The following is a 22575-nucleotide window of genomic DNA, read 5'->3' as shown; positions in this document are numbered from 1 at the left end:
TTGTTTTCTTCAGAGTTGTATTGGCTGTTCTTGGTCCTTGATCTTTTGTATAAATTTAGTGTAAATATGATTGTATATGTAAATATCCTAAATAATTATTTTATACAATTTAGTGTTTGCAATGCAACATTATAAAACTTGCATATAGAAATCTGGTATAATTAAAAATTGTATAAAATCTGGTTGTAAAATTCCATATACACACATACCTTTTGGGATTTAAGTTACATTTGCATTGAATTTCTAGTCTAATTAGGGGAGAATTACTATCCATGATTAAGTCTTTCTTTAGATGACCATGGCCTGTCTCCATTTATTAAGGTCATTTCTGTATTTTGACAAAGGTTTTTGTAAGCTCTATAAATCACATTTTTTTCTTACTAGATTTTAAAAATTTTTTTAGAGGGGTGGAGTGGGGACAGAGTCTCACTCTGTCGCTCAGGCTGGAGTGCAGTGGCAGCATCTGCCTCCTGGGTTCAAGCGATTCTTGTGCCTCAGCCCCCCAGATAGCTGGGACTGCAGGCATGTGTCACCACACCCAGCTTAGATTTATCTTTAATAGTTTGTTGCCGATGTTTTGGAAACATGATTATGTGATTGCGTGTATTGGTTTTATTTCCAGAAAACTTACTGAACTTTTTTTTTTTTTTTTTTTTTGAGACGGAGTCTCGCTCTGTGGCCCAGGCTGGAGTGCATTGGCCGGATCTCAGCTCACTGCAAGCTCTGCCTCCCGGGTTTATGCCATTCTCCTGCCTCAGCCTCCCAAGTAGCTGGGACTACAGGCGCCTGCCACCTCGCCCGGCTAGTTTTTTGTATTTTTTAGTAGAGACGGGGTTTCACCGTGTCAGCCAGGATGGTCTCGATCTCCTGACCTCGTGATCCGCCCGTCTTGGCCTCCCAAAGTGCTGGGATTACAGGCTTAAGCCACCGCACCCAGCCCTTACTGAACTTTTTAATTAGTTCTAATAGTGTGTGCATACATTCTCCTGGATTTTCTACCAGCACAGTTATGTTGTCTGTGAATACTGGCAGTTTGGGTTCATTTTCAATTCTGATAACTTTCTTTTTCTTCCCATACTGCCCTGGCTTATATTCCTAGTTGCTATTAGGAATGGGTTAATTAGTTGAGGTTCTTCATTTGAATCTTTTTGTTTTTTTTTTTTTTTTTTTTTTTTTTTTGAGATGGAGTCTTGCTCTGTTGCCCAGGCTGGAGTGCAGTGGCATTATCTTGTTTCACTGCAACCTCCACCTCCTGGGTTCAAGTGATCCTCCTGCCTCAGCCTCCCAAGTAGCTGGGAATACAGGCATGTGCCACCACGCCTGGCTAATGTTTGTATGTTTGGTAGAGACGGGATTTCGCCATGTTGGCCAGGCTGGTCTCGAACTCTTAACCTCAGGTATCTGCCTGCCTCGGCCTCCCAAAGTGCTGGGATTACAGGCACAAGCCACCATGTCCAGCCCATTTGAATCTTTTGAAATGATCACATTATCTTTGCCCCTCATGCTGTTAATGTGGCAAGTTACTTTAATCTGTTTTTCTAATATTGTACCACCCCACATTACTGGATTAAACTTTATCGTGATAGTATTTGTTTTTCTATTTCTGGATCAGTTTGCAAGATTGGTTCAGGCTTTGGCTTTTAAGTACCTAGGTGAGATTCACCCACTCCTTTGTCTGTGATAAGTCCAAGCCCCCTAGCTTTGTGTGGGAGATAATCTCTCAAAGCTTCCTTACAAAAGCATTTGGAGGCCCACCTTTTTGTGTATTTTGTTGTTGTTGTTGTTGTTGTTGTTTTGAGATGGAGTTTCCCTCTTGTTTCCCAGACTGGAGTGCAATGGCGCGATCTCGGCTCACCACAACCTCCACCTCCCAGGTTCAAGCGATTCTCCTGCCTCGGCCTCCTGAGTAGCTGAGATTACAGGCGCCCACCACCACGCCTGACTAATTTTGCATTTTTAGTAAAGATGGGGTTTCATCACGTTGGTCAGGCTGGTCTCGAACTCCCAACCTCAGGTGATCTGCCTGCCTCTACCTCCTTTGCAAAGTGCTGGGATTACAGGCGTGAGCCACCTCGCCCAGCCTTGTTGTGATTTTTATATTTGTTTCTTTGGAGATTGGGGAAGGTTGGTTATTGAAACTATATTTCTAACTCAGTTTGGGTAACTTATTTTTCTAGAATTTGCCCATTTCATCTGTTTTCGAGTTTTTGACACTATTCTCAATAGAATTCTTACATGGATTTTTCCAAGTCTCCATTTTAGCTGTAGTTTTTGACCCCCTTTTAATTCTTAATATTGTCTATTTATACTCTTCTTTTTTCAGGAATCATTTTTGCCAGAGATTGAACTTGTCTTTTAAAAAACTTGGATGTAGGTTTTGTTTATCCTTTGTGATATATGTCTTTTAGTTCATTAATTTCCTATCTTTATTTCCTTCTACCTTTCTTTTGTTTATTCTGGTGTTTTTTTCTAGTTTCAGTAGTGGATGATTAGCTTATTTTATTTTTTCCTCCTCGCTGATAGGATGGCTTAAAGTTACAGGACTTTCAGCAACACTCTTGTTTCATTCCACAAGGTGGGATGTATAACTGCTTAATGGCTTAGTTTTAAATGTTCTCAGATTTCTTCCTTGTTCCATGAGTTACTTAGAAGCAAGTTTTAAAACTTACATACTCTTTAAATTTTTAAGTTGAGTTCTAATTGAGTGGTGGTCTGAGAATGTTATTATGATTTAAATCTTTACTATTTGTTGAATTTTTTTTTAGCTCCTGGCCAGGTTTTATGGTTTTTTTAAAAAGTGTCACTTTTAATCATATGTTCAATAAAGTAGATTGTGTTGTTTGCATCCTGTATACATTTTCCAATCTCACAACCTGTGTTACCAAGAGAGTTGGGTCAGTCTCACCCTTTAACCTTGGATATATCAATTTCTCCTAGTAACCTTCAGTTTTTACTTTATATGTTTTGCAGCTATGTTATTAGATACATGTAATCAGAGTTACTGAATTTTTAAATTATTGACCTTCTCTATTCTTAATAATGACTTTTATGCTACAGTCTGTGTTATATGAAAATAACATAACCAACTTTCATATGGTTAGTATTTGCCTGGAGTACGTCTTCCATCTCTTTATTTCAGCCTGTATGTCTGTATGGTTTAGGACTGTTGAATGGCTTGTAGCTGCTCTTAGAGTTGGTCAGTTTAGTCTGTTAACACTTGCTTAGATTACTGATGGGTTTGAATTCATTCCTCTCATCACTTTTGTTCTTTACCTTGCTTTTTAATTGTTTCTTTTACTTCTCTTGCCTCCTATTCTTTTTTCTGGTTTTCTCTCTTTTGATAATTATTAATACAGTATAATGTCACCAGTAATAATGTACATCATCATAATACCGCTGAACCTACCACCTAATCCAAGATCTAGAACATTGCCAATAACTTCCATTTGAATAAGAGTTTAGTTTGAATGTTAAAAACTCTCTTTTTTTCCTAGATTGTCTTTAAATTTTTACATTCATTCTCAACAAGGGCTAGCTTCTCCCCCAAATAGTAAGAATCTTGAAACCTTGCAACTTCATATCCCCCTTCCACCTTATATATTATTGCTGCCTAAGCATTTTAATTCTTTTATTTTGTACTTGCATATCCTGCTTATGTACCTATCTATAATTTAATTCCCTTCAAATTTTATTGTTGATCTCTCAGTATAGGGTCAATGCTTGTTTCACTTTGTCTAGGTTGCTGGTTTATCAGTATTCCTTCCTTCTGGTCTCTTTGGCTTTCATTTTCTTGCTGAAATATGTCCTTCAGTAGGTCTGTCAGCCCAGATCTATTGGTAGTAGTTGCTTTATCTTTGAATATGTCTATTTTATTCTCATTCTTAAATGAAAAAGAATTCTTAAATAATTCCAAATTGACAGTTATTTCTTTCATCATAATTTTTATATAGCCATTATCCTCTGGTATGTATTGTTTTAAGCGGTCTGCCCTTGGTCTCACAGTATTCTTTATAAGTAACCTGTCTTTTCTCTCTAGTTGCTTTTAAGGTCTGCTCTTGTCTGTGGTGCTCTGAGGTTACACTGTAGTGTGTTTTGATTTGGATCAGTTTAAATTATCCTGCCAGACAGCTTCTCTGTCTTTTTTGGGATGAGGGAAGAATGTTGTATCATTAAATCTTAGAATTTTCTCAACTATTTTAAAAAATGTTTCTTCTCTGTTCTTTGGATTTTTTCTTCTTTTTTTTTTTTGGAACGGCAGTTATATGTTAGAGTTTTTCATTCCATGGTTCTTAGCTCTTTCATTCGTTCCATCTCTTGATTTTTTTCTAAAATGCCCCCTTTATGTCTCTCATGCTTTTTTATAGTCTCAATCTTATAATTCTGTCTCCTGAAGTTCTTGAGTCTAATCCTACTTCTAATCCATCCTTCCTTCTGAGCTTTGGGCTTTTAGCCTCTCTACCATTTGGGTTGATCTGTGGGTATCCTTTTTAGCCTGGTGTGAGGTTTATTCTTTCCTGAGGGGGATTGCTTTCTGTTTTAATATCTCAGTTTGGGCTAGGGGTTCCTGGACAAATGGGGTTGGTTGTAGAGTACTAGTCCATTGTCCCTACAGCTCAAGAGATGCTTCTACCTGCCAGCTCAGGATAGTCAGAGAAAGCACTAGTGGGCTTTTCTTCTTCTTTTTTTGATCTACCTATCTTCTGCTGAGGGTGTAGCCCTTTTGGGGATCATGATTTTATGGAATAGGAGGGTGTCTCTTCTCACCTCCTACCTTGAGCAGACCCAAACTAATTCCCTTTGAGGGATGAAAACTCAGATGTCACAGACAGATGTTCACACTTCATTTGGTCTGAATATTGCTAGCCTTGGAATTTTTAAAATTTGCTTCTACGAACTATTTATTATTTTCAATGTGCTAAGCCTGCTGGGAGGAAATGCTGGTTGTGAGCATCAGGGAAGCATTCTGGATGGTTATTAGCACAAAGTTAACATTTGATTTTATAGTATCTTCTGCTAACAATGTTTTAAAAACTAACTCTTTACGGTGTCCTGTGTACTAGGTACTGTGCCTGTGCTGACTTCCTAGCTTTATTGGAAGTTCCTTGACAGTGGACCGAATCCCTACCCCTTACTCTCTCCATCTCCCTCTGCAGTGCTGAGCCCTCAAAAACAAAACAGCAGCAAAAAACACACTTGCACTAGTTGCTGATTGGTTAATCCCCACGGAAAGGTTACCAACAAACCACAGCAATGACACAGAGGGAATGCCTATTTCCACATCCAGGGAGGCCCACCTGCCCAATTCCATGCTGCTGACTTAGAGGACGGCTTTGCTAATGATATCCTTGGCTCCTTCTCTGCCTCAAGCCGCAGATGTTCTCTGCCTTCTGTGATTCTGCTCCCTTCCCTTGGTGGTGTCATGAAGTGCACTGGTGTTTCTGCTGGCTCCTGGGCTTCTCCCCTGACCTTGCACATACAGTTGCCTGCTGGACATCCCCACCTGCCCAGTCAGGGCATCACACCCCCTTATCCATCCAGTCTTCCTTGAGTTTTCCCCACCTACGTGAGGGCAGCTCTTCCCAGTCGCTCAGGCCAAGAACCTGTGCCTTTCTTAACTTCTTTCACACCCCTCATCTGGTTAATAAGGAATTTCTTGGTGCTACTTTCCGAATATATACCAAATCTGGCCAGGTATTTCATCCATTATGCCCAACATATACAAGCCATTGTCATCTTTAGACTGAACTATAGTAGGCCTCCCCTGCCCTCCCCTCCCCTGCCACTCTCCACTTAGTGTCAGTGTTCCACGAAAACAACACGTCTGATCTTGCCTTCTGCTGCTGACAGCCCCCACCCAGCTCCCACCATTCTCAATAGCACCCATGGCGCGGCTGCAGGCTGTGTTGACCTGACCCCATTCCCTGGGTAAGGCTGGGTTTGCCGCTGCCTCTTGCCCTGTGTGGGACGGTCTTGTCCCCAGATACCTGTAGCTGATCCTGTGCCCTGTGCAGGATTCTGCTCACCTGCGACTTTGCTCCAGAGGTTCAGACTGACATCTCTACAGATTGCTCCACTCCCCTTAAACCTTTTAAAAGAAACAGTGGCAGTTATCACTTAGTAAACACAATGGATGCAGAAGTGACAAGTCCTTCCCGGAGGGTGGAGACCCCCTGAGAGTAGGGATTCCGTTCCACCCAGTCCTCTGTGTCCACCGTGGGCTCAGAGGCCACACACCGGTTCTTTTGCGTGTATGCACCTATGTAGAGATGGAGCCATAAGTAATGCACGCTTTAAAGGAAGGGGGTTTTATATTTTGGGGGGAGATTAAGTTGATTGGCAAGGAATCGGGTGGAGATAGTTTATAAAAGTGAGGGACATAAGGAACAGACACGTGGGAATGAGGGAGTGAAAGTCCGGAGCCGTCTGGGAGCTTCACTGCGCTGTAGGACCTCGTGTTGGGGGGGGCATCCTTTGAGGTTTTCCTTCTGTGATTTTGGGGAGGTGGGCGGTACTGGTGACATCTGCTTCCAGAGCAGCCGTCCTTCCTGCTCCCTTTCTGGTCTTCGGTGGTTTCCGCTCGAGTTCTTGCGGGGCGCGCTCCCTCTGCTTTCTGGAGGTGATTAATTTCCCAACTCCTCGGCACCACCTTCCCCACCCGAAAAAAGGATGCAGAACCACGCCTGGAGTTGGGTGGGCCTCCCGGGTGCTGGGCGGCCCGGGGCGGCGGGGACCCCGGTGGCGGGGCGGGCGGGGCGCTGACGTGTCCAGGCGGGATTGGGCCGCCGCCCTATATAGCAGCCGGGGCCCGGGCGCCGCGCCTCGGAGCGTCCAGGCTTCTCCCGCGCGGCGGGCGAGCAAGCGAGCGGCAGGACCGGCGGGCGGGGGCCCACGAGTGAGCGCGCGGCACGGGGCTGGGGAGGACCAGGCCGGCGGGGTGGGCGGGCTCAGGGGGCCGCCGACGTGGAGGCTGCGGAGGGGGAGGGGCCCGGGTGCCGCGGCCCCCACCCGAGCCCCAGGCTGAGGCCCCCGCCGCGGGTGTCCTGGTTACTGCGCGTGGCGGTTCCGGGCCGGGCCCGGGGCCAGCTCTGAGTCTCCTCTGCGCGTGGCCGTGGCGCGGAGGAGCGCGCACAAACTTTCCCAAGTCCCGTGGCGCCGCTGGGCCGTTCTTGGCCGCAAGCTGGGCTCCCCCGCCTCCTCCCTGGGCTTCGGCGGGGCCGGGGCCGCACAGCGGGGGAGGGGCGGCCGACCTGCGCCCAGGTCGCTGACGTTGGCGGGGCCGGCCCTCCCCTCCCCCCTCCCCGCGGGGGCGCCCCCTCCCCCAGCTCGGGCTGCTCTGGCCGGCGGAGGCTCCGTGTGCAGCCGGGGTGGCGGGCCCTGGGAGGCCAGCGGGGTCCTTCCCCCCAGGTGGCGGCGGGGCGGGGGTCTGGGCGCAGGCCGGGCGGCGGGGTCCCCGCAGCACCTTCACCTGCCGCGCGGGGCCCGCGCCCGTCTACGTGTTCGGGGGTGGAGAAAGCTGCTCTCCTTGGGCCTGGAGTGCAACTTGGACATGCCCCAGGGTCGTGGATGAAAAATACATTACGGAAAAATACCGAATTTGGATGAAAGGCTGGGAGGCCGAGGGGGTTGCTGTCCCTTTAAGCCTGTCCCCGCCCGCGGGCCCTCGTGGCCTGTGGGAGGGCCGTGCTGAGGTGGCATCTGCGAAAGTTCCTCCATGCAGGATGGGTGCCGACGTCCAGAACTTGGTGAGAAGTGCGGAGCCTGCCTTCTGCTCGCCAGTCGCCTGTGGCCTCTCCTAGATTTCGATCTTGTGATCTTTGCGTGGATCAGGATTTTATTTTCCCATTCTGAACTTTGGTTTGTGGTCTTGAGCAATTTTACTTTTGGAAGAGAAGTCTGGATTTTAGCCGGAGGTTTTTTGATGCCCTCCATACCCGGTCCTGTCTGGTGCTTTAAAGCATTTGCGGGTCTCATTAACTGAGGCTGAAATGAAATTCTTCCTGGAATATTACTGATAATTATTTTTGAAGACTGTTGCCCATTGACTATGTAGTTGGCAAAACTTATCACAAGGGAATCAACTAAATTACTTCCTCGTTTAAAAGCAAAAAAGTAGAACCCTTCATGTGAAGCCTTTTCTGTTGCTGTCAGAAACCTGTTAAACTTGTGCTAAACTTGTAAGCACCAGGTTTCCCACGTAACACACAGCTCTGTCATGACTCCACGTTTTGCTCTACACGTATTAGGGCGGAAAGGGGTCTTGCGTCCTGCTCTTCTTCATTTAGTTCTAGTTCTGTTTGCTGAAAGTTAAATTCTGAGATGTGACCTTTTTTGCTGTGAATCTTTACACTCTGGGGAACAAAATTAAGTCCAGGTTCAGGATAGTTTGAAGTTTGCATTTGGTGGACCTGGACAGTGATTGATCCGAGCTTCCTATGGGAAAAGTAGTGGAGAGAGGCAGAATCACAAAGGGACTGGGGCCATGTGGGAGGGACTGAAGGAGACAGGAGACAGGGCTCACCTACCAGAAGGAGCCTTGGAGGAGAGTGGACTTGTTCTCCATGGCCAGAAAGGGGAAAGAAGTTGTAGATTTTGTCATAACGAGGTGGAACGTTTACAGCCATGCAGGGGTGACCCGGGCCCTGAGAAGGCCACGAATTTCCTGTCTCTGGTGGTATTAAGAAATTGGATTAGAGTAATACCTGAGGTTCCTTTCAATCCTGATTTGAGCAGTATTGTTAGATCCAATGAGAATCTGAGATACCAGATATTTAGCCTCTGTTCTTTGGTAACTAGGCCTGCCCAAGGTACCCTGGGAACTTCAGATAGCAAGTGGAGCTGCTGGGTGGAGAGCACACTCAGCCTGCGGCTGTCTTGGGGTTGCTGAAAGATCCACATGGAACAGGATTAAACGCTCATGGGTGTTGTCTGTGAAGGCAGAGCCGCTAGCAGGACATAGCAGTGCGGGGTGGACATGGAGCTGTAGGGGCAGCTTCTTAGGTACTGCTTTGTTGAACCGGAGGCAGGTGGACCCTTGGGCTGCATCTCACTGGATTGGGAGCACAGAAGGAGAATGAGACAGACTTAAGAAAATCTCACCCAGAATTTCAGGTGGGGACAGGGTCTGCATTTACATGTGAGTCATCAAATGGCTTGCTTAGAACGCATTTTTCAAAAACAAGTTTTTGAGTTGTTTAGATGATACCAGAACCGTAAATGTTAAATGTGTCTCTAGTTGTGAACCATTCGTTAGCAGCTCTGACAAACTGCCATTTGGAATCTGGAGGCTAGGTACCTGGTATCGCCCATCAAACCAGTGTGGAGTTTTCTGGAGGTCTGCCTTCTGCCTTACCTGGCTGCCTGAGGGTCTCTGCTCGCCTGAGGAACATGAGAGGCTTTGCTCCAGGGTCTCCCTCAGACACAGGAGTAGGTTCCCTTATGTTGAGACTCCTTTCAGTATAGGGTCTGGCTGGAGTTGGCTTCTGAAGGGTGTGTGAGTGGTCTCAGAAGAGACTGACACTAGGTACACAGTGGGGATTGGCTCATCACAGCTCTGTGCTGGAGAGTCGGTGTGAGCTGACATGGACGGAACTGCATTTTGCACACTTGTAATGTGGCTGTCACTGGGCACTGGAGACTTGCCCAGAACCTGGCTTGATAAGGGGGTGGGTGTCTGGATTTAAGAAGTGACATTGGAGCCCGGGACAACCTTGAGTGAGAGACCATGCCAGGTGGATAGTCAGCAAGCAAGAGTGGGAGGGCGGAGGGTGGATGCAGGAGACCAGAGGCAAGTGTCATTGGATACCTGTTGGGGCACATTAGCCTAGAGTGCCCTGCCCCATTTTGCTCCCAGACTGGCCAGACACTTGGAATCTCAAGGAGCGCTTGCCAAGTTGTGAATGTGCTACTGTGACACTTTGGAGACATTTTCTTACTTTAATCTTTAAAACTTGCAAACTAGAATTTTTTGGTGATGCTTTTAAATGGAATACTCTTGATCAGTTTGTCCTACCTTTCCCCTTCAGTCTTGGGGTACATCTGTGTGTCTGGTGCATCTGGGGCCCCATAGTGTCTCTGGTTTGTGGCAGGTTCCCTGTGTGACTCAAGCCCTGTATTTAGAGTTTTTAAAAAACTCATGACCAAGATTAGAATCCGGAAATACCACCAGTCCACATCCTCTGCTGGAAGGGCGAGACCCTTTTAATCCAGTCTACTGGATGCACCCCCGTTGCCATGAACCGCCTTCTCCGCTCTGGACCCATGTGTCTCATGGGCAGGATTGTTTTCAGGGTGTTAGTAGTATTCACCAGTTGAGTGGGGCGTTCCTGTTACTGTCATTGCTTTTCCCATTTTAGACACATGCCTCACTCCTGTCAGCAGTTCCACCTTTGCGTGGTTGAGGAGCACATGTGGTCGCCAGCCTCCCCTCTCCAGAGTCCCCTAAGGCGAGGTGACTCACCCTCCTACTTCACAGAGTTCTTGGTCCTCCCCAGACAGCCTTTGAAGGTTCCTTTCAATCCTGCGATTTTATGACCTGGTTTCCAAATCCCCAGTGGATTAGAAAGGACTGAAGGACTTTTACAGGATAACAGCAAGAAGAACAAAGTAACTGCAAAATATACAGAGAATTCTTGAAGACAGTAGCTCTTGGTCACCATAAGCGCTGCAGAGCCCCTGAGGTCCGCATTGTGTTGTAGGTCAGAGCCCAGCACAACAGCCCTTCTGGTTCAGCCGTCTAGGGGTTGTGTTGGGTACAGGAAAGGTGATGCAACCATGCAGGAGAACACCAATGGTTTTGTGAGGATTTTACTTCAAAATGGTGAAGTTTAGAAGTTTGGCACTTAAAGGATGGCTCCCTCAGGTCCCTGGAATAGTTGTCCTCTGCAAGGTGGAGCTGGTTCAGGTTTTATTGTAATATGTTTTGTTTCAAGCTAATGGTTTTTTTTTCTTCTGAGAAACTTGCCTGAATATTGGTGTAACCAAAACATAAGTAATATCTTGACCTTTTCTGATTGGGAGGTAAAAAGATCTGGGTTGTAAAATGTAGATAAGTAACTTTTCTCTGGTTTCCTCTCTCTTCTCTCCCACTTCCTATCCCATACCAGCAAAAGCTGGCAGGCTGACAGAGGCGGCCTCAGGACGGACCTTCTGGCTACCGACCGTTTTGCTGGTAAGTTTGACCCTGTCTGAAGACTTCCTGTCCCTGGGCTGTGTGTGGGACCTGGGAGCACAGGGATGCGTATTTTCTTAGTCCTGTGTGTACCTTCTTTCTTCATATTGCACCTTCAAGTTTCTCATGGTTCGTCAGAGATGTCTCCATAGCTTCACCTCCCAGCAGGAACCATCTATAGACATGTGCCCCTTAGATGTGTCATCTGGCTTCCATCTGTTTTTAATCTTTTATTTCTTAAATGTGAATTATGTTTATTCAGTATTATCTGAATTGGGGTCTTGCTTCTCTTTAGGATTGCAGGCCTTTTCGTGAACTTGGGGAGAGGTCTTAATTATGTTATAAAAATTATGCAAAATTCGCTCCTTATTACTTGGCCTTGTGTTGCCAGTAAGTGATGCATAGTTGTGTAAAGAAAATGGGTTCTTAATCACTGTAGTAGTTGGGAGCTCACCTGACATTGGGGAGAGGGACGGAGAGGAAGCTAACACTCCTACCTCAGAATGCTGAATGTACCCCAGTTTTCAAATAAGGGAGCTGTGGCTTTCAGAGCCCGTATCCTGCTGAGCACTGTGGCTGTGTTAATCTGAGAAACTGTGTGCCCTTGGGCCAGGTTCCCTCTGCTGCGTGAGTGCTGTGCGAGTGCTGCCCCACACCTGGGAAACAGAATGGAGGAGAATAACCAGTCAGTGTGGATCAAGGGCATTTAGCCCAGTTTGTGGGTCTGTTACTGTTGCTACAAAGCACTGAGGCTGCTTTTTCCTGTCACGCAGCTACCACTGACAACCACCTGGTTAAGTCGAGATTTGGGGGTGGTTTAGTTTGGGGCCTGGATGCACCTCACAGAGAGAGACTGGCTGACTTCTTGTAGCAACTGTCATGATGCATTTTGTAAGCATGAAGAGGTGCAGCAAGCAAACCGACAGAGTAACCAGGGTCGCTGTTAGGAGAGTGATCCTGCCGTTGACCTGTGCCTGGAGCCTGGGCCAGGCAGGTGGCAGGTTCCATGATCCCCCCACCCCTGCGGTTAGGGGTGGTGCAGACTGTGTCTCTGTGGCTCCTGGGGTGGAGAAATGGGTGCAGACTGCCCTTAAGTGGAGAATGAGCTCCTCCATTACAGGCGACTTTTGAGGGAACAGTTAACCAGCTGTATTTCTTCAACTTTCTTGAAACATGAGTTTTTTTGTTTTGTTTTGTTTTGTTTTAGTTTATTAACTATCATTAGTTAATTTTATGTGTGACCCAAGATAATTCTTGCATTGTGGCCCAGGGAAGACAAAAGATTGGCCACCTCTGTTCTAGGACCTCCTTTACTTGGATTTTTCCCCCCTTGTTATCACTTGGTGAGAGTTTGGATATCAGCTTACATCAGAGGTTGTGAGGAAAATAAAAAGGTATAGTTTGCTGGTAAAAAAGAGAATAAAACGTTTGCTAAAACTCTTAAGTTAACAATCTCATAGATAATTGAGGGTTGTACTTTGACTTCTGATTTATTCTTCTTTGCTTTAGTGGTTTTCCCGGATTGTGTGTAGGTGTGAGACCAACCATGAGTTCCGTTGCAGTTTTGACCCAAGAGAGTTTTGCTGAACACCGAAGTGGGCTGGTTCCGCAACAAATCAAAGGTGACAGCCCTTTTATGTGCTCTTCCTGGCAATGTCTAAGGCATTGCTCCCTCTGAAGCCTTCACCAAATCCCATGCCCTTTCTAGAAGTACCTTTTGGCCCTGTGATTGTAGGGCAGGGAGGACCACCATCTGGTGCACTGTTTTTGCACTGCCGTGTGTGCAGGAGCAGCTGGCCAGGCATGAGGAAATGAATCAGACACAGTGAGATTTAGAATGTGGACAGCTTTCTGGAAAACCAGCGAATTTGACCGTTGGTAATTAATGCGGTTCTTTTCACAACTGCGTTTCCTAATTGCAGTGAACTAAAATCTGGGCTGTGAAGCATCCCAGAGCAGTGGTTAAGCCTTGAGAATGAAGGCTGGACCCTGGCCTCGGAGTTCTCGAACGCCACTGGCTGGGATTAAGAGCAGCACTGTACAGTAGAATAGACTACAAGCCATGTGTACAATTTTTAGGATTCTCTAGTACTTATTAAAAGGGAACAGGTGGAATTAATTTTGATATTTTACCCCAATATGTCTAATACATTGTCATTTCAGCATATCTAATGTAAAAAAAAAAAAAAGGAAAATCCATTGATATTTGAGATTATTTCTCTTCAAAGTCTGATGTGTATTTACAACGGCGGGACATTTCCTTCCATTTGAATGCCAAATTTTCATCCAAAATCCTTGATATGTGTTTAGATGTTATAAAATCTTCATTTGAAAGAGCAGATTGTTCTGCTTCCTTTGAAAGAGCAGGTTGTTCCAAACACACTTAAAAGTTTTCCAGTAACTAAATTGAGTATTAGTTATTAAAATTAATTAAAATATAAAATTCACTTTTCCTTAATCACACTAGCCACATTTCACAAGCTCATTTCTAGTGGCTGCTGTGTTGGGTGTTGGAACCCCAGAGCTGCTTTGTTCTGGGGGCTTGGGATCTTCCTACTGGAGCCGGCTTCCCTGTGAAGTCTGTGTTTCCCTTTCTAGAGAGGGAAGACAGCACTGAGAGAATGCACCCACCTGTCGTGTCAGCACTGTCGGGTAGGAGCGTACAGCTTGGAAGTTGATGGGCCTGGACTTGGGCATGAGCCCGTCTGATTCCAGAGGTCATCCCCCTGTCCTCTGTCACATCCATTCATGGTGTATTTCATTGGGCCTTGGTATTGCCAAGACACTGTGCTCAGCCCTGGGGATTTGGGGTTATCCAAAACAGTCACACCCTTGATTTCATGGAGATAGTGGCCAATGGCACAAAAACATGAACAGATAGGGCACTATGGAAAATGGACGTGATAATCAGGGAACCTGATTTCCACAAGCCTTGCTGTCCTCTGCCTTGGGCAGGGCAGGGGGAGATCAGTGGCGACAATTCCCACAGCAGCCTTTTTTCTTTTCTTTTTTTTTCTTTGAGACAGAGTTTTGCTCTTGTTGCCCAGGCTGGAGTGCAATGGTGCAATCTAGGCTCACTGCAACCTCTGCCTCCCTGGTTCAAGCGATTCTGCTGCCTCAGCCTCCTGAGTAGCTGGGATTACAGGCATGTGCCACCACGCCCGGCTAATTTGTATTATTAGTAGAGACAGGGTTTCTCCATGTTGGTCAGGCTGATCTCGAACTCCTGACCTCAGGTGATCTGCCCGCCTCAGCCTCCCAAAGTGCTGGGATTACAGGTGTGAGCCACCGTGCCCGGCCTCCCTGGCAATCATTTTTAACCTTGTATGTTACAGTGGAAAATCAGAGTTTGCTTCAAAGGCAATTCTCACAGGTGGTGCTGGGTAGGAGGACCATTGTTTTGCAAATGTAAGGGTCTGCTTTGTGTCTGGCATTGTCGGAGTTGTGATTTTTTAAAGTATGTTATTAGACTCTAGAGGACTTAAAAATTGACGTAGCAAGGCTTGCTTTCACGGGGCTCACCCCTTTAGGGGAGTGGGGCTCACTGTGTCTGAGCTGATGTTTACTGGGGAGGCCGTGTGGATTGGGGGTAGGTTCACTGTCAGAGACTGGAAGTCTCTGACCTCCTCGAGCTCTCACACTCAGAGTGCTGGGCCTGGTGACCTCCTGGGGCCTTTTCACTATGAATTAGAAGAGGGGTGGGGGGAGTTGTCCCTGGAGCATTTGGTGTTTCTTGTTTGTTTGTCTGTTTTTAAGCACTAAAACCCTTAAAAGTGTTTTTCATGTAATGCTAAAAGTAGTGCTTCCCCTTAATCTGTGTTGGCTGGCCCAGTTGCCACTCTAAATTCAGAAGAGGAGAGCGACCCTCCAACCTACAAGGATGCCTTCCCTCCACTTCCTGAGAAAGCTGCTTGCCTGGAAAGTGCCCAGGAACCCGCTGGAGCCTGGGGAAACAAGATCCGGCCCATCAAGGCTTCTGTCATCACTCAGGTAGAAACACCATTCTTTCTTTCCTTTAAAAATTTTATCATGCAACATGTCCATGTAAATGTTTTAATTTTTTTGTTTTGTTTTGTTTTGTTTTTGAGGCAGAGTCTCGCTCTGTCACGCAGGCTAGAGTGCAGTGGCACGATCTCGGCTCACTGCAAGCTCCGCCTCCCAGGTTCACGCCATTCTCCTGCCTCAACCTCCCAAGTAGCTGGGACTACAGGCGCCCGCCACCACACCCGGCTAATTTTTGTATTTTTAGTAGAGACAGGGTTTCACCATGTTAACCAGGGTGGTCTCGATCTCCTGACCTCGTGATCCGCCCTCTTCGGCCTCCCAAAGTGCTGAGATTACAGGCATGAGCCACCGCACCCAGCCAATTTTTAAAATTTTTAAAAATTCATTGCTGTTCTTTCTTAACCTATTCTTCTAAGCATAGAGTTTCTGAACATGCAAGATTGAGAATGCTTTGAGTAGCTAAAGGGAGAAGGCCTTCACGTTAAATCATCCCCCATCCCAGAGATGTTTCTGTTGACCACTTGTCTCGTGTCCACCCTGGATACTAGCACTCAGCAGGACTGGCACGTGGTCGGTTTGCAGGCAGTGTTTGTCAGATGAATGGGTCCTGTTTTCTGTTCTCTATTCATCGTCCCACTTACTTGGAGCAGTTAACCAGTTTCCTGGTTTTCGTTGGCTTCACTAGCCCTTCTCTCTGCTACCTGAATTTGAGATGTTGGTGAGTTTCAAAACTTTTATATAAACTCGTATCTTCTGGTCATGGTGGAAAATTATCATCTCTCTGCCAGTGTTGTCCCTGAAATTAGGCTCATAAACAGCTGCATCCCAGTCCTTCCATTCTCACCTGTCTGCTATCTTGTTAGTGGTTTTGTTAAATGTACCGCTGTCTACTTGGTGACTGTGGTCTCAAACCAGGGTAGTTGATCCCCTTGCTTCTACGTTGTCCCTCCTCAGTTCTTCTCCATAAAGCAACAGGAGGGACCCTGCACCATCAAGCAGAATATGCCTCCTGCTGAAACCCTGTGTTGACTTTTACTCCGGGTGGGATGGGTGATCCTCTGAACTGTGCCCCTCTGGTGTGCTCATCAGGTGCCCCATCTACCTCCTCGGCTTTCCTGCCTGTACACCCGTAGTTCCCTCACCTCTTAGCATGGATAGCTGCCTCGTGCTTCAGGAAGGTGTTTCCTGGCCGTCCCCAGGCTCCACCTCCCACTTTCTCTCAAACTCTCTTCCCCCTGTTGATTTCATCACAGCACTTGCTAGCTGCCTCATCCATTTGTGCTGCCGATGTAGTTCTCTCCTCCTTAGGATGCCAGCCTCTTGACCTTGGCACTTTCTCCATGTCTTTCAGCTGCTTTATCCCAGGGCTTCGAGCAGTGCCTGTGGGCAGGGTGGGGCTACTTTGTGAGTGGATGGTGATGAACACATGTTCTTTACTCCCTGTCTGTTGGCTTTCTTTTAATCTCTTAACCTTCCCTTTTTTGATCTTTTTTGAACAGGTGTTCCATGTACCCCTGGAGGAGAGAAAATATAAGGATATGAACCAATTTGGAGAAGGTGAACAAGCAAAAATCTGCCTTGAGATCATGCAGAGAACCGGTGCTCACTTGGAGCTGTCTTTGGCCAAAGACCAAGGCCTCTCCATCATGGTGTCAGGAAAGCTGGATGCTGTCATGAAAGCTCGGAAGGACATTGTTGCTAGACTGCAGACTCAGGTGGGTAGCCTGAGGCCTACTTCTCCCCAGTAACTGTGTACCCATTCCATTACTCGGCTCCTGATGCAGGCTAGAACTTCACTGGACCCTTCTGCCAGTGGGACAGTTCAATCTTTCGGAGGTGGGACAGCAACATTCAGAGTCCTCTGGCATTTTTAGTGGAAAAGACTCACTAAACTAATAATAGAACTGGGACACTTACCATTTTTGCTCTTTGAGTGAATGAACTTGAAAGTAATAATAATTTTTTTTGTTTTAAGAGACAAAGTCTCACTTTGTTGTCCAGGCTCTTGTGCAGTGGCACTTCACAGGTGTGGTTACAGTACACTGTGGCCTTGAGCTCCTGGGCTCAGGCAGTCCCCCTCCTAGCCTCCCAGTTAGCTGGGATTACAGACACACCACCACATCTGGCCAAATTGAAAATTAGAAGCTTGTCCCAGAGTTTGAGACACTTAAAAGAAACTGGGCTTGCTGAGTGGTGAAGATGGTGGTCCCCATTGCTTTGCTGGTGTGTTCATTGACTACATGTTAATAGGCCCCAGATTTAGGAGATTACAAGTTCAAATTATATTTTAAGCCACTTTCCTAGTACTTGGACTTTATTGAAGAACATTTGTAATAAGCAAATCTCTGATGCATTTCTCCCTAACTGGCAGCTCTTAAAGACCAAGAAAAATGTAAACAATCTTATTAAAATGTTGCATGACTGCTGTTGTACTGCATAGGCTTATTTAGGAATGGGGGTTCTTCCCATCTGCTACTGAGTCTCCTTGATCTTGTGGGAGCTGGATCTGGAGCACCCTGGAGCATGGTGGTTGGACGGTGGGGATCTGATGGGAGAGGGGCCGAGGGGTAGGAGCACAGGGCGTAGCCAGGAGGCGAGGCAGGGGAGTGCCGCCTGATGCAGGTCCAGCTGTGCCATTTAATCACATGGGGGCATCGGGACAGTTCCCAACCCCAGCTGGCTTCACGGAGTGTTAAGTGTTAGGAAGGTGAAAGTGTTGCTTGTAATTGCCCAGCATTGTGGCCAGTGCATAATAGGCTCTGAAAGTTTTGCTGGTGTCTGCCAGTCAGTGGATATTTGAGCCTCTGTTTTGTAATGAACACTGCAGGGGAAAGGGCCACTTCACTGAATATATGGATCAGAATGAAGACATTCACCCTTGACACTCTCTCCTGCTCCTCGATTATCTTAAAACAAATCCCAGATACATTATTGTGCCTTACTTCAGGGAGTCCCGTTTTTATGTATACATATGTGTAGTCATTCTGCTCTTAACTCATGTAGTCATATTGATAGTGGTTTCTTAATATTATACCTGTGTTTAACCCAGTCTGTGTTGGACTTTCCTCATCATCTCAAAGATGTTTCTTCCAGTTGGTCTGTTCAAGTCATTGTCCATACAAGGTCCCAGTGTTGCATTTGATTATAGAGTCCTAAGTCTCTTCTCATTCTTTAACAGTACTTAACACTGTAACAGTCCCTCCTACCCCCCGCCCTTTTTTTTTTTTGAGACAGGATCTCATTTTGTTGCCCAGGCTGGAGTGCAGTGGTGCAGACACAGCTCACGGCAGCCTTGACCTCCTGGGCTCAAGTGATCCTCCTGACTCAGCCCTTCAAGTAGTTGAGACTGCAGGCATGCACCATCAGGCCTGGCTTTTTTTTTTTTTTTTTTTTTTTGGCAGGTACGAGTTTTCACCATGTTGCCCAGGCTGGTCTTGAACTCCTAGGCTCAAATGATCCACCACTTCAGCCTCCCAAAGTGTTGGAATTACAGACATGAGCCACCATGCCCAGCCAGTCCTCCCTTTTTTTAATGCCATTGATTATTGGGGACTGTGGGTGTTTGGTTTGTTCTGCTAGTCACTGATTATTTTTGGTGAACTGGTATTAGATCTCTAGGGGCTTGGTTACTTCCGCAGTCAGCTTGTTTGGCAAGAAGACCCTGTAGGTGGTGCTCAGTCCGTGCTGTGACTGCTGGTTGTTCTGCTTGTACTGATTTTGAGATTGATCAGTAGGCTCAGGTCTGGGTCTTCCCTTGTAAAGTTCCCTATCAGTGGTTTGTGTAATCGTTTTACTATCAGTTGGTGGTTACTGTCCAAATTCGTTAAGGGTTGCAAATTATGCTTTTCTAATTCTCTCCCTGCTCATACATTAGTTGATAATTCTTGTAAAGAAGAATTTGTCTTTATCAGCAGTGGAGTGGGAAGTGCCAGATAAATAATTGATTCTTTGGCACTCCAGCGACTTCAGTGTTGATCAGTGACTCTTTTAGTGTCATTATGAACTCAGGCATTGTCCGTCATTCTTCATGCTGGAGATGCTCCATCTTTGGCCAGTGGGTCCCCTCCTTTCAGTTTTGTTCCCTGCAGCTTTCTGTCATGACCCATTAATATCAATAACTTCTGGCCAGGCGTGGTGGCTCATGCCTATAATCCCCAGCACTTTGGGAGGCCGAGGCGGGCAGATCACCTCAGGTCAGGAGTTTGAGACCAGCCTGGCCAATATGGCGAAACCCCATCTCTACTAAAAATACAAAAAAAAAAAAATTAGCCAGGCATGGTGGTGCACGCCTGTAATCCCAGCTACTCAGGAGACTGAGGCAGGAGAATCACTTGAACCCGGGAGGCAGAGGTTGCACTGAGCTGAGATCGCGCCACTGCACTCCAGCCTGGGCGACTGAGCAAGACTCTGCCTCAAAAATAAATAAATAAATAACTTCTTAATTTCTAACACAGAAAGATGCCTCAGGCTAATCTTACATATTTCCTTCCACAGACCTTGAGTCAGCTATTTCTCTATGAACTCTGAACCTTTTGAGTAGGAAATTGCAGTTGGAGACTCCAGTCTCCATAGCTGGACATGGCGACTAGGTTGTCAAGAGCTTCTAGGCTTTTTCAGAAGACAGAGCTAGGAAAATTGTGCTTTTAAGAAAGGCACATCAGGCAGTGGGTCTCACACCTGTAATCCTAGCACTTCGGGAGGCCGAGGTGAGCAGATTGCATGAGCCCAGGAATTTGAGACCAGCCTGGGCAACGTGGCCAGACCCCATCTCTACAAAAAATAGCTGGGTGTGGTGGCGCTCACCTGTAATCCCAGCTACTTAGAAGTCTGAGGAGAAAGGATTGTTTGAGCCTGGGAGGTGGAGGCTTCTGTGAGCGGTGTGTGCACCACCGCAACCCAGCCTAGGTGACAGAGTGAGAGCCTATCTCAAAAAAGGAAAATCATAAGTTCAAAATGACTTGAAGTAATTCTTTTTTTCTGAGTTTTCCTGTCATCTTGATATAGTTAGATACATTTGTTTCCATTTATTGTCAATTTTTAAAAAGTATTTCAACATTTATATGCTTGCAAAGTCAACGTTATATAATAAAGTATATTTATTTATATACTTTATTTATATAAATTAGAGAAATTTCCCTAGCCTGTTACCTTCACCCTGCTCCCTACCCACCTCTGTAGGCGGCCATTCCTGGTCCTGGTTTATGCTTTGTTGTTTGTTATTTGAGAACAGAAGCAAAATACAGCTTGCCATACGCCCTGTTCTATCCTTGCTTTTTTTCTTTTATTATTGTTTGGAGGTGTCTGCATATCAGTAAGTAGTGATTTTTCTCATTTCTTTATTCAGAAGTGTAATACTCTGTGGGCATACTGTAATTTACCCAGGCTCTCCTACTGATGGGCATTTGGGTAGTTTCCAGACTTTAGCTGTTACAAATTATTTTACAGTAAAAATCGTGTGCATATGCTATTTCCTATTTTACCCAGTGTATCTTGGGATATATTCCTAGAAGTGAGATGGCTGGGTCAGAGGGTGGCTGCATATGGAATTGGGCCATCTGATGCTCAATTTCCTTCCTTAGGAGTTAGTGTTTTGCAGTCTCATCAGCACTATGCAGGAGCCAGGCTCATCACATTCTTGGGTTTTAGCCACTGAGAGAGGCAACCAAATATACTTTTAATTTGCATTTTTCTGATGAGCAAGATTGAGCACCTTTTCAATATATGAGGACCACTTGCATTTTTTGTTATCTTGAGTCATTGTTAGGAAAGTTTTTTCACTGTCAGGTCCTAAGAAAGTTTATATTTTCTTCTGCTGCTTGTAAATGTGTTCTTACATTTCAGTTTCTGATCTATTTGGAATTTATCGCAAATAGGGTTGAGGCACTGATCAAGTTTCACCTTTTTCCATATGGCTTTCAAGTTGTCAGCACTATTTTTTTGTTTTGTTTTGTTTTAACACAGGGTCTCAGCCTGCCACATAAGCTGAAGTGCCATGGCGTGATCACGGCTCACCAGAGCCTCAACCTCCTAGGCTTAGGCAGTCCTCCTGCCTCCACCACCCCAGTAGCTGGGACCACAGGCACATGTCACCATGGCCAGCTATTTTTTTTTCTTTTTGAGACAGAGTCTCGCTCTGTCATCCAGGCTGGAGTGCAGTGGCGCAATCTCGGCTTACTGCAAGCTCCGCCTCCCGGGTTCACGCCATTGTCCTGCCTCAGCCTCTCAAGTAGCTGGGACTACAGGCATCTGCCACCTCGCCCAACTAATTTTTGTATTTTTAGTAGAGACGGAGTTTCACTGTGTTAGCCAGGATGGTCTTGATCTCCTGACCTCATGATCCGCCCTCCTCAGCCTCCCAAAGTGCTGGGATTACAGGCGTGAGCCACCGTGCCTGGCCTCGGCCAGCTGATTTTTAAAATTTTTGTAGAAGTGAGGTCTCACCATGTCGTCCAGGCTGATCTTGGACTCCTAGGCTCAAACAATCCTCTCACCTCAGCCTCCCACAGTGCTGGGATTACAGGCATGCCATCATCATCTTGAAAAGACATTTTGCTCCAGTGGGCTTGAGTGGCTGCTTTTATCATGTGCTAGGTGTTTATATTAACTTAGGTCTGTTTCTGGGTTTTCAGTTCAGACCAGCAGGTCTGTCTGTCCATAGACTGATATTTCCTATGTTAATGATAATGGTTTCATGTTTAATGTCTAGGACCACTGTTAACACCTCCACCCTGCACTATTCTTTTTCAGGGTTTTCTGGTTTATTTTTGTTTGTTCTGTGTTACAACCTTTATAATCAGCTGTTTGAAATTGTATTAATATTTTAAAGTTAATTGGGATAACTGCCATCTACTTAAACCTTCTTTTACCTCTTTTAAGGAGTGTTTTCTAGTTTCTAATGCACATACTTCGCCTTGTGTTGCGCTTTATGTCTAGCTTTCTTCCTGTCCTTTTTTTCTTTTGTCCTTTTTTCTATTAGAAACACATCTTTTGGCCAGGCGCAGTGGCTCACACCTGCAATCCCAGCACTTTGGGAGGCCGAAGTGGGCGGATCACGAGGTCAGGAGTTCGAGACCATCCTGGCCAACATGGTGAAACCTTGTCTCTACTAAAAATATAAAAATTAGCCGGGCGTGGTGGCACACGCCTGTAGTCCCAGCTACTCGGGAGGCTGAGGCAGGAGAATCCCTTGAATCTGGGAGGTGGAGGTTACAGTGAGCTAAGATCACGCCATTGCACTCCAGCCTGGTGACAGAGCGAGACTCCGTCTCAAAAAAAAAAGAAACGCATCTCTGTCATTACATCTTCCAAGTAGTTGTTGTTTGTGGAAGTTAATGTTGTTAACTTCTGGATTTCAGTCTTTTCTCCCTGCTATAAATAGAATTTAACCCAGCAGTTTTTTCAGG

General features: G+C 46.1%; 1 protein-coding gene across 4 annotated transcripts in view; it reads left to right on the top strand.

The window, feature by feature from the left end:
- The window catches only part of HDLBP (high density lipoprotein binding protein), a 90139-nt gene that overhangs the window by 37655 nt on the left and 29909 nt on the right, over positions 1-22575 (top strand). For 2 of the 4 annotated variants that reach the window (XM_021924455.2, XM_021924456.2), the window contains exons 2-5: positions 11103-11167; positions 12677-12789; positions 15000-15157; positions 16672-16887. In XM_021924455.2, the coding sequence (XP_021780147.1) occupies positions 12714-12789; positions 15000-15157; positions 16672-16887 (450 nt within the window). In that variant the 5' untranslated portion in view covers positions 11103-11167; positions 12677-12713. Of the gene's footprint in view, positions 1-6771; positions 6893-7692; positions 7743-11102; positions 11168-12676; positions 12790-14999; positions 15158-16671; positions 16888-22575 lie in introns of those variants that run through there. The other 2 variants (XM_021924457.2, XM_021924458.2) reach the window with 2 other exon arrangements.

The sequence above is a fragment of the Papio anubis genome, chromosome 10 (genome assembly GCF_008728515.1).
Source record: "Papio anubis isolate 15944 chromosome 10, Panubis1.0, whole genome shotgun sequence".
NCBI classification, from domain to species: domain Eukaryota; kingdom Metazoa; phylum Chordata; class Mammalia; order Primates; family Cercopithecidae; genus Papio; species Papio anubis.
This window is presented reverse-complemented; position numbering and strand designations above follow the sequence as displayed.